The sequence below is a fragment of the Clarias gariepinus genome, chromosome 19 (assembly GCF_024256425.1).
Source record: "Clarias gariepinus isolate MV-2021 ecotype Netherlands chromosome 19, CGAR_prim_01v2, whole genome shotgun sequence".
NCBI classification, from domain to species: domain Eukaryota; kingdom Metazoa; phylum Chordata; class Actinopteri; order Siluriformes; family Clariidae; genus Clarias; species Clarias gariepinus.
The window spans coordinates 9,882,543-9,895,246 of record NC_071118.1 but is presented as its reverse complement, the minus strand read 5'-3'; the positions used below and the strand labels follow the sequence as shown (position 1 = coordinate 9,895,246).

Sequence of the window (12,704 nt, the reverse complement as noted above, 5' to 3'; positions counted from 1 at the left end):
CTACATAGCGAATTAGTTTCCATTTAATGCTATTTGGGATTCAACCTCAGAACCACGGAAGTTCGCCGATATTCTAAAGTGAAATAAGTGGAAATATAAAGTAAATCTCATTAGCTTCTCAGAAATTTTACCACCCCCATGGTTTATTCACCAGTAAGAATTTAAAACTTTTTATCTCTGTTAATTACACTAACAGATTTTTTACCAATTGTGAAAGGATATGTGATGGGGAGCAAAAAAAGAACTAGTTAAACAAATATTTTAAAAAATGAATACGTTGATAAAAAAATGCTATTTGTGGAATAGCTGTATAAAGATAATAACACACTGGAGGTTGTGCTGTTGTACTGAGTATCGGCATGGCTGTAATATCTTCAGCACTCAGGCTGTAATGCTCATCATGTCAGAAATTTGGATGAGGGTAAAAAATTTAAGGTATTAATGATCTAATTTCAGTCGCCACTCATTTTTAATTTTGGTATTTTAGCTAATAAGCTTCACCTGTCAATCTTGGCGTTAGGCCGAATCAGAATCATCATTTCTAATTCTAACAGGCTTTCTCTAAGGTGTACTGTACTCCAGTTCTGAGAGGTTTTTATCCTTTTGACTAAATTCTCCAACTCTACCACTTCAAAGCCTGATCGCTCAAACCTGGTATGAAGCTTGAGGGTATTGACTCACACTTTTGTTGGAGTCTTTTTTATCCCTCCTCACAGTCTCAATTTTGACCACATAGGTGGCTTTTTGTTGTTTGAACTCCTTTCACTTCTGCACAATTTCAGCTCCCACAAACTTGGTATAAAGTTGAAGACTGTAATAACTAAAGTGCTCCTTGCTCATTTCAGTTTGTTTTCTTCTCGTTCATTTCCCTACTCTCATTTGGTGACTGCTACAATTTTCAGGAGAGCTGTAAAATTATAGCCTTGGCTCATACAGTACATTTCTTACATATTTTCTGGTGTCCATACACATTTGCATTTTTCCCCCCACAAAATTAGCTCGCTCTGCTGAGGCAACGTAAGAATTCAGTTGGAATGATTTTTTTTAAAGGTGCCTTAAACCTGTTATCATATAATTGTAAAGATGGTTTGGAAAAAAACAATTTGCTGTTCAATTGAAACCCAGAAGTTGGTCCAGAAATTAGTCCAACATGGGACAAGTTTATGCCGCCCCTTTCTTTTAATTGGCACCTTATAATTTTTTTTTAGAGAGTGGCTGGAGGAGGGCACGGTTTGTCAAATAAAATGCATAAATAAATAGAACAATAATAATAAAAATGATAATAATAATAATAATAATAATGCAGTTTCAGTCTGCACCCCAGGCAGACAAAGCAAAAAAGTTTTACGGCTAAGCTTTACCAAATTTACTCTTCTGTTCTAATTCAGTCCTCACTTGATTAGATTTTGGTTTACATCTTTATGGCTGTATATAAAAATAATATAATATTATGCCCACAGTGCCATAATTTTGCTGAGTTTTAGCACGTGCCCTTTCCCGGTGCTGCAGGTGCATGTTCTGTTATAGTCTCTGGTGGAAATACGTTGTTGCAATTAGCCACGGCACTATGTGTCTGCTGTCATGTCTGCTGATATCAGCTGCTGATGTCAGCAAGGACAGCGCCTCAGGTGATCCGAGCTGAGACAAAGGGCTGTGCCGAGGCAGGATAGCCACTGCTGTTCGGCTGACGCATTGATATGCTCCTGCCCCGCAGCCTTTAACTGTAACAGAGTTAGCAGGCTCCCAGGGAACCCTCCCATGATTGAGGGGGTGGAGGACAAGCAGTGGATTGCAATACTTATTTTGGACAAGCTTCTGTATTCCTCCTATCCCATAGGAGAGGTGAATAATCACACCCTCTGGCTTCTCCGGTGTAACTATCTGTTCTGGGTCTGTCTTTTCAAAACCATCTTTTTGATGAAAATCTCAGCATACATAAGAGGGTGGGAATCTTTCTCATTCCTCTCAATGTCAAATAATAACCTAAAGATGTTATTTGTTACTTTGATCACCACCCCCCATTCAGTTACTCATGTTTTATCTCAAGACATTGAGCTGAAACTGCTCGCCTGGAGTGAACCAAGCATGCGTTCAAAGGCTCCAGCTGTTTGTCTTTGATAACCACTCTGCTTTTGGACATGGCAGAGGTGCTCTCAATCCAGTGGCTCTCAGAGTGTAAAGACTTTACATAGAGTTCATATGGAGACTGACAGAATTGAAACTTATGATTGCAGTAAAGTGTACACCGATTTCCAGTTAGCCTGTGCAAACAAGCAGTGGCGATTATTATAATTATGCACATTTATGAACAAACTTTCAAAATCCTTTCGGAAATCATCATAAATTATGTCATGTATTCCAGCTAGCTGTATTTAAAATTGAATATTGTGAACATTAATTAACATGATGCAGAATTTCCCTCTTAGAATCCCTGGAAAATTACCACATTAGCCAGCTAGCTGTAGAACTGAAATTTAGGAGTAAATATTATGAATATTATTGAATATGATGGAAAAACATTCTCCCCAGAAATCCTGTAAAAAGTAAACTACCTCATGTTAGCCTGCTAGCTGTACTTAGAATTGAATAAAAATGAATATTAATGAAAAATGATGAAAATATTCCTCCTAGAAATGCTGTCAGGCTAGTTTGCTTTAGTTTTTCACACTAGGCTACCAGTAGCATTACAAACATTTATAAATATAACTCTAAAATCCTCTTAGAATGGGACAGCTAGCGCTAACCTTAGAGTTGATATGAATATTCATTATTGTGATTTGGAAAGGGCGGCATGATGGTGTAGTGGTTAGCACTGTCGCCTTGCCTCTCCAGGGTCCGTGTTTGATTCCCGGCCAGGCTCAATTCCTGTCTCTGTGTGCGTGGAGTTTGCATGTTCTCTCCATGCTTGGTGGGTTTCCTCCCACAATCCAAAGCTTAGGCTAATTGGTGTTCCCAAATTGCCTGTAGTGTGTGAGTGTGTGTGTGTATGCGTGTGTGCCCTGAGATGGATTGGCACCCTGTCCAGGGTGTGCCCTAAGCCTCCTGGAATAGGCTCCAGGTCCCCACGACCTTGAATATAGGATAAAGTGGTATAGAAGATGAGTAAGTGAGTGATTCGGAAAAGATGTATCTCCTCTGAAGTGATACTAGATAAACTTAGTGCACAGGATTAGCCAGTTAGCATGCATTAACAGTGCCGGTTGTGAAAATCCATAAAAGTCTCAGAGAAATATTTCATTAACATAAATCGGATGGTCCGCTGTGGCAACCCCTTGACGGGAGCAGGCAAAAGACCAACAGCAGCATAAATCCTTTGAGAAATCTTATTAGGTTCGCTCCCGTTAACCACCTACCTAGATTATTAAGATATATTGCAGCAGCAATCACAAAGATTATTGAACGTGACTAAATAACTCTTAGAGGATGAAAGTTGTTTATAGTTCTTATAGTACCGTAGGTCTCATGCCGCAGAAATACTTTTTGAGCCCTAAAATGGCTGCCAAACACTACTATAATGTATTTTTAAGAATATCCATCAACTCGGTGTCATGTTCCAGGCACAACTTCATTGTCGAGTTTTTCACTCTTGCTGACACAAGCCGTGTAGTGTTGCATGCTGCTTTGATTGAAGAGCAGTTGACTTGAAACCTGAAAACCACACCTGCCACAGGTTTGCCTCATCTCATCTCAGCATGCAGAGAGTGCACCACTCTCATCTCCCCCAGTGTGCTGTGCTCCAGATGCTAAGCATCCCCCACATCTCCGTACTTTGACCAGCTCCAGTAAACACAGAGAAAAGAGGTAAACCGACCCTGCATCCATCAACACATTCAGCTTAATCTTAATAGAGAGTGAGCAGGGAGCGTTAGGTTATGCTTCAAGGCCAAAGTGTCTGATGTTCATACAATGACTGACATCCCTAATGTTTTTTTTCCACCCCATAACAAGCACCTCTGCATTGCAGAGAAGCTTTCCTGGTGTGTTTGACGTGTTCTGTGCCCTAAGGTAATGCACTGCAATGAGGGCTCTAGCTCTTCGCACATACCTCTACATTTCAGAGTAGATCATTAATACATGGCAGGGGGAAAGCACGGCTCAGATGTAAGCCAAAGGGGAGAGTTGTACAGTTACTGATAGAAATTGGCCTAAAATAACTAGAATGTAAAGAAAGTCTCTGATCTTAGATAACACTTAAGGATTGCTCATTAAAGACACATTCAAGGATTACGCTTTGTTCAAGACTTGTTAGCAACAAGTGTGCAAGAGCATCTAATGGTCCATAAGTATTTGGACAGTGACGCTTTTTTTCTTTCTTTGCCTCTGCACGCCACAATGAATTTGACATTGAAGCAGTCAAGATGTGCTTGAACTGTAGACTTTAAGATGAACAAAAATATTGCATTAACCATTTAGCAATTACAGTAATTTTTACCAAGTCCCTTCATTTTTCACAGGCTCTCTGGTACTTGGGCAACTGGCTGATAAGCAGCTTGATGAACATTCATGGCCTGTTTGCTTGTTCTTTCAGGACAAATTAAGGAGACAAAAAGTCTGGCATTGATTCCAGTGTTAAATATGCATTTTGGAGCTATTCATGGGGACTCTCAATGTGCAGTCCAAAGAGGTGTTGATGCAAGTGAAGCAGGTAAAAAAAAAAAAAAAAAAAGATTTGTCAGAGCGATAACAGAAACTCTGGGAGTTCTAATCAGCAGTGTTGTAGAAGGAATGTACTGGTGAGCACTGGAATTACAGAATGCATGGAAGACCACAAAAGACAGCTAGTGGATGACTGCAGAATTTATGGTGAAGGAAAAACCCATTCACAACATCTAGCAAAGTCAAAAATAGGCATGGGTAGGTAAGCATATCATTGTCTTCAATCAATAAACGTCTCTATGACTGCAAAAAGAGTCAGTTTACCTCAAGATGCAAACCACTGACACTTAAAAACAGAAAGGCCAGATTGGATAGATAGATAGATAGATAGATAGATAGATAGATAGATAGATAGATAGATAGAAAGATAGATAGATAGATAGATAGGGAAATTCATAACATCACTACAAAGCATCTTACGAAGCCTGCTGAGTTCTGCTATAAGATTCCTTGGACAGGTTCAGTAACACCAAGATTTACTTGTAATAGAATGATAGAAAGGGAGGGTATGGAAAAGGAAAAAAGGCTCATTATCGGAAGAATCCCACATCATCTGTCAAACTTGGTGGACGCAGTATTATACTGTAGCCTGCACATGTACTGTATAGCTGCCAATGGACCTGGGTCACCTGGGTTTATTGATGCTGTGATTGCTGATTCAATAAATCTAATTCAGTCAAATGCTGCAAAACCGATGGCTAAAACTGAGGCTGGCGCTTCTCAGCACAGATGAATTACAATACAAAATATATAGCAAAGGCAAAGAAATGTAATTTTGATAAAGGGGCAAGAAGTCACCCGACCTTAACCCAAATGAGATGCTGTTCACTTACTGAAGACAAAACTGAAGGCACATACACCCACAAACAATCAGCAGCTGAATGCAGCTGCAGTAAAGGTCTGGTAAAGCAGGTCAAGAGCGGAGACTCAGCATCTGTGGATATCCATGGGTTTTATATTTCATACAGACTCCGAAGGATTTACACTCAAGTATTAAAAATCATCCTAATATCAATAATTATGTTCTTTTTTTCACATTTTAGGCATGTGAAAATGGAATGAAATTTCTTAACCGTTTATGCTGTATTGGTAATTGCCTTGAACTAAAACCGATGGTTTACATATCAATCATATCATGATTGCTTCATTTTAAATTCTTTGATGTACAGATGCAAATTTATAAAAACTGTTACTGTCCAAATATATACAGACTGGTGAACTGGGGAACCCTAAACCCCAGCTTAGTGATACAGCAAGAACAAATGATCTCAAAATACCTTAGATTCATGTGTTAACAGGTTGCATTAATTGTGTCAACAGTTTGCTTAACATTAGTATGAACCAAAGATTAAAGATTAAGAGTCTAGTGCTTCATAATCTTTGGTATGAACTGGCAGTTTATTTATTAATTAATTAATTGTACCTGAACGCCTGTTCTGTCCCACTTTAGCCAATGCTTACGGACACAAGTGTGTGTCCCATTTTGATGACCATTTTATTTCGATGATCATTTCATCTTATAATCATATACATCACTTTTACCGACTGTAATATCCCTTCATCATGACCACATATTTGCACCGTAGACTATTAATACTACAGTGTTTTTGCGTCAATATGACCGCCAAAGCAGTGTTGCTGTAACAGGTAGATATAGTCAAGGATTCATACTTACAAGGTATGCTGTAAAGTAGATGGAATGAACAACAAATCTTGCCTAATTTAATTATCTGGAAAACTTGAAAACATTCACTGATGTAAAATGTCCTCTGAGGTGTATTAGATTAATTGCATCCTCTGTACACTAAAGATTCCCCTGCACGCTAAAGATTATTGAGTATTTTTTCTTTATAAAAACATTTCCTGCAGTGTTTTATTCCTTGTACTGTACACCACTGTAATGTACCAACGATTACAATTTTTAATAAGGAGAGAACGGCATTATAATTTTAATCTGTTTACAGTAACATTAAAGGTTGTGGAAAGTTCATAAAATTAGTTGCTGTTATTACTTACATAAACCCAAAGCCTAAAGTTCTCACTCCTTATGTGTTATCATGGTGAAAAAACTTAAAGTCACAATTTTACTGCTTCCTTTCAAAAGTGGTATGTCTCCTGAGAGAAAGCTCACCATATCACCATAAGAACAAATTTTTTTAGAAAACAAAAAATCTTTTTGTATGCATTTAAAACTCGTGTGGTTTTGTGAAACCACATTATACACGTCCATGTGAATTAGCTGTTATGGTACCCTTCAAAAACCTATTAAAACGAGTACATTATTACAAACCTGTGATTTGATTGAACTAACAGCGCGGCTATGACCTTCTGTCCAGAATCAATCGTTTAATAATATTGTGGTATAATGTTGCTTCATGCTTTGATAGTTTTGCAGGTGTGCTGTAATCATGCTGCCCTGAAAAAGATCAACAGTTTGCAGTTCATATACCAGCTATCAGCCTTTCGTTTGCAAATCTATATAAAAAAAAAAAAAAATGCTGCCCCATTTTCCTAGAAAACAAACAAGTGTGTTCTGACTGTGCTGCCTGTTGGATAGTGATGCTCTATTTACTTTGATGTACGATGTTATATTTGTATTCCTCTTGGATAACCTGTGTGCTTTCTTTGATTTTTTTTCCCTTTCTCCTGGGCTTGTTGCAAGGTCTTAGTTGTGTGTAAATGTCTTTTGCTTATTGTTTTACGTTTGTTTTCTGTCCCCCCTTCTCCCATTTCTCCTTTTTTTGCATGCCGTTCTCCTGTTCCCCTCCTCCCACCACCGCCTGTCACACCTCTCTTCGTGCGCTCAGACGCTGCGCCCAGCACTGAACCCGCTGCTCACGGTTGGTACCTCTCCCTCCTTCTTCTGCTAGCCCAGCATGCCTGGCACTGCATGCCAGCTGATCTCCGAGCACCGCTTAGTGCCCCCTGCCTCTCCAGGCAGCTGGAGACAAGCGCGGCACTGAAATGACGAAAATGCCATGTTGTGTGACTGTCCACCTCGCCCATCTGTCTGTATCCATCTACCCCATCTGTTTGTCCTGCCTGTCTTGTGATTGTCATCATCTTTCGTCTTTGTCCTGGTCTTTTGCACTTGACTTTCACTCACCTACAGGTTTGGTCGTCTAACAAGAGCACTAACCAGGTATTTCCGTCTTAGGCTGCATGAGTTTCTAAGCCTTGCGAGTCCTCATGCTGCTCCTGTCGCACTCCCCTAATCTGCCTGCATCATATCCCATGAAGTTTGGTGCTCTCCAAATGGCCAATTATCATTTTTTTATTGATTTCTTCATTTATTTCCAAGGAAGTAAAGCAGGACCACATCGCAGAAGCCGTACCTCATGATCCCAAACGATACACAGAGTTTCATTTGCATAACTTGCAGGCTTTATAATGTTTCAATAATAATACCAAAATCATCTCATCAAGACTTTTTAACGTATGTATAATTGCATTCTTATGCAAAGATATTCCACTAAAGTGTCAGCTTTCTGTTTAATGACTCAGATTATTGAATTTGTTTTCATTTACGCACCTTTCGTTACACCTCACACGCACTGATGTTATTTTCGTCATGAAAATTTTATTTTATACTGTACGCTGAGCTGCATACTCATTCATGTGCACCATTTTATATTTAAATAGGGGGTGAAAAAAAAGGCTTGAATCTCATACAAGAGGTAGATGTGAAGTGTTCATTCTTTTACACATCTATAATGCAGAAGCAATGTATTTGAGGAGTAAAGATGCCCAGACCTGGATGTATGGATGCTGAACAGAGCAGAGTGCATGGTATTAATTGAGACACGGTACAGTTTAATGTCACATACAGTACAGTACCATGCCTGGAAGAGAGCTTCCTTTGTGTCATTACATGTTTCTCAGGATTACTGGAAAGTACAGAACGAATCACGCACACCTTCCAGTGCCTCCAAAGGAAAGAAGGTGAAATAAAATGTGATTTTTATCTACAGGGTTTGAAATTTTCTGCTTTATATCTCCGTAAGCGAGCTATTGCTTTATCGAGCTCTGGTCTGTACTTGTATGTGAAAAGGGGACAAGAGCATTTTTAGTCATTGCTGTTGTCTAAATTCACTTAAAAAAGCTAATATGTAAAAAAGACGCTATGCATTTTAACATAGTTGCAAATTAAGTCCTAGATTTAGTAGTAACTAGCGAGTAGTAAAACCTTTTTTGTTTTTTCTATTGAGTATTACAATGGCCTAGTCTGTGACGTAATAACCCAGTATCAGGATCTTTTTGTAGTTATTAATAGACTGAAATGCCATAAACTTACTTGTAAATGAAAAATATGTTAAAAGCGTGCTTAGTACAGACGTATTGTGAATACGATAAGCATATGACAGCCTCTATGATTACTGCAGCAGTTCTTCGATACAAATCAGCACTATTCAAGTGAGATACTCTGAACGCTGAAGCAAGGATGAGACTTGAGCAACTAACTGGTGTAGGGAAGTGCAAATTTTTAAGCTATCCATGTGCGGCTAAACACAACAGCAGAAAGAGAAACACAAGTGCAGAAAGCTCTAAGCAGAAATAGAGTATCAGTGTGGATCAGGCAAGTCCGGAGGGCGAAAGGAGGCAAAGAAGTAGAAGCATGTTGGGATTTAAGCCTGGCATCACATCAGGCAGCAGGGAAAAATTGATGAGTAGGTTTACTTATATATAAAAGTAACACACAAAAAGAGAGCTAGTTTAAAGATGGACACATACTGTGTAGGCTCAATTCTCCACAGAAAAGGTTTAGCTCTTTATAGATATTATAACACATAATCGCACAGTGCATATAATATCAGCAAACTACTGTAGCACCACGTAATACTGTAGATGAGGTATTTTATAGTATGTATGAAATATAAGACACTAACTCAGTGTTTAATACTAAGTTTGATTATAATTTTTTTAATAATTATGAATTGGTGTTATTTATTGTACCGTGATGCAAACAAGTTTATAAGTAGATTTACTCACAGAAAATATATAATTACTAGCATGTTGGCTTTCCTCCAATTAATTAAGTTATTAACTACATATTAAATAGAAAGAAAAGTAATTGTGATGGACAACATCCAAAAATTCAAACTACCGGCTTCCCTGCATGTCTGCTCGATGGAGCAAAAAAAAAAAAAAAAAAAAAACATAACTTCATTAAAAGCTTACAGGCTAATACACAGATTTACTTTCCTACACTTGTATGCTGTTATAATTTAGAATTCCACATTACGAATTGGAGCTTTGGAGGTTTGTTCGTCCGAAGGTTTCTTCCTCATGTCATTTCGTTTTTTTTTTTTTTTTCTCCTTTTAAATCACTCCTGAAGGTATTTGTTAAATTAATGGAGCTCAGTCAATAATTTAAAAAGAATTTCAAGTAGAAATAAACTAAACTACATGATTAATTATATTGAATATTGTTTAATAGTTAATATATTCCTTGTTAGTTAACAGTATAATTAAATATAATAAATTGTTTGGTTTTAATATGCAGTGTTCTTAGCGTTTGTTTGTTTGTGTGTTTGTATACATGTTTGTTTGTGTGTTTTATTCTTCGGGAATGTGTGCAGAGTAATACATACCTGTGCTATCTTTCTTTCACATCTTGTCCATTCACACTCTCTTTTGCATCAGTGTCCATTTTCACACCCCTTCTCTTTTGTAGCCCGAGCACAAACCCTGTTTACCATCTTATTTTCTCGACTGTGCTACTTTCACTGTTGGGGAGAGTTCTCTCTTCTCTGATAACAGTCTTTTTTAGTCTCTCTGGTGTAGCCTAGCAACAAGCTGTTCAAGGAATAAGGGAGGTTTTCAACTGATGTGTGTGTGTGTGTGTGTGTGTGTATTGAGGGAGGGGTGATTGGGGGAGGATTCCTCAGCAAAAGAAAGCTAGCACATTACCACTGAAAGTAGTCCCATTTGAGTATTTTGGCTGTTTTGCTACTTCTTTCTTCCTTTGTCAGGAGAGAGATATATAAAAGGCTTTGTATTATTTGAGAGCTTGGCCTTGTTGGGGAAAAAAAAATAAATAAAAATGCCCATCTTTTTAGATGAGCGTGTCATTCAGTGGAGCTGCAGCTGGAATATGAATCACGCAGCAGGTGAGAAGAAACATGGCTCTGTGGGTCAGATAGATCAAATCCTTATCAGCGTGTCAGTCCTTGTCTCCCACTGGCTCTATACCCTGACGCTCGTGCCCACTATTAATCGCTCCTTTTTCACCCGAGCCAGCATGTACAGTATTTACTGCCACACACAAACACATTCACACACACACACACCTAGCCTTGTCCCTTATAGTCTGATTTATCACAATCCTGTCACTGTATTCAGAGCAGTAAATGGACAGGACCTTTTCCCCAATCTATCTCCTTCTATTAGAACCAAGGGATCTCATCCGGGTGCTGATTGCCAGAGCTTGCTCATACACTCGCGTGCCTCTCTCTCTCTCTGTCTTCCCAATATTATTCCACCCCATCCAAGCATGCCTTTTATTCTCCTCCTCATTTTCAGACCAGATGATTGAACACCATTCACTTCTTCTTTATTGCATCATCCTTTTGTTTAGTACCTCACAATGCATTCAGACCCAGCGAACACCGGGCTGGCATGTCTCAGCTAGTTGCTCGGTGACACTGAGAGCATCGGTAAGAAGCCAGGTGTAAAAGAACCTCTGTGTGGTACTTCCGATGCTCCCAGATATGAAATTACTGCACTCTAGCCAAGTGCAAAGTAAGAGTGCACAAAAATAACTGAGCGAAAGAAAGAAAGAAAGAAAAATCCCTTTCTTACTTCTCAATTCAACAGTTCTCTGTACATATTGGATGAGAAAAGGATTTAAATTTTTCCCCCTGTACTTTAACCAAATTTCTGCCTCGACTTTGATAATACCAATTCATGAATAATGACTTAAATTTTCTTTTGAATGCAGAAGTCACTTTAAATGAAACAAAGCACGTAAAATTAATAGTGGGCTTTAGAAACGTATGAATAGAAAGCTGCTAGTACTACATGCAAAACCAAAATCAAGCAAGGGTTTAGTGAGTATTTTTTTTCTCCCTATCTCCATGAACAACCACTCAAACAATTCACATATAAAGTTACGGCCAATTCTAATATGAATTTCTTCAAATATGGGCACATTCTGACTATATATCAACAGAGGCATGAAAATTTTAAGAAATTGCTTTTTTTTCCCCCCGACTATAGCCGTCAACAACAATTATAAATGATTAAATCAAAATGTTTTGTTTTCCTTGGGTTCGCAACTTTTTCATCCCTGCTGGATAAAGGTGAGAAAAACATAATAGAGAGAATCGATAGAGCGCTGATTAATATTGGCCAGTTTCTTGTCAGTATTATCTTCACAGTGAACATGCAAAGATGGGAAAAATGTGTTTAGCTGCTTTATTGGTTACACCAAACTACAAGGAGCTGCCCTTTTGGTATGCTGTATTTCCTCATCAAATATTGACCAGCTGTCGTGCTTTGCTGCCACCCTCGTTTTCCAGCTGGTCTGCTTTAAAAAAAAGTGAGATGAAAATCATGTCACATGATAATTCTTAGGTAGATAATTGTAATTTTTTGCTGTTCGAATACAGTATGACCATACACATTGCCAACAATTGTCATTTTCATCATTTCCACTGGCAAACATTTTGATGAACTAACTAACTATTGTACAAAAATAAATGGATAGAAAGCTGCCATGTGATATCAGGGTAAATAAGTCAGTTTCTTAAAAGAAAAAGTAAAAAGGACAGTTGTAATGTATATAAATCAGGTTGGAAGTTCAGTGGACAATAATTACTATTATGTACCTCTATCAGATGTCATTGTAACGCACTTAAAAATAATAATAAAAGTAGTTACAGTTTATATATTATCATAGACCAAGATCATCTTAGAATTTGATCTTATGTTCTTCCCTGTTCACTGGCCGAAAGCGAGCAGGATGTTAATGTTACCAGAGCGGTGTTGCATGTCGATGCCCAGTTGGCACTCTAATCCTCTATCTGAGAGGCGAACATGATGGAAAG

At 38.3% G+C, this 12,704-nt stretch overlaps 1 protein-coding gene across 6 annotated transcripts in view; it reads left to right on the top strand.

The window, feature by feature from the left end:
* Nucleotides 1-12,704, top strand: part of cadm1a (cell adhesion molecule 1a) — a 346,104-nt gene that overhangs the window by 320,927 nt on the left and 12,473 nt on the right. For 3 of the 6 annotated variants that reach the window (XM_053478290.1, XM_053478289.1, XM_053478291.1), the window contains one exon: nt 7,464-7,496. The exons of the other annotated variants lie outside the window; for them this stretch is intronic. In XM_053478290.1, coding sequence (XP_053334265.1) covers nt 7,464-7,496 — 33 coding nt within the window. The remainder of the gene's footprint in view (nt 1-7,463; nt 7,497-12,704) is intronic. 6 annotated transcript variants of the gene reach the window in all.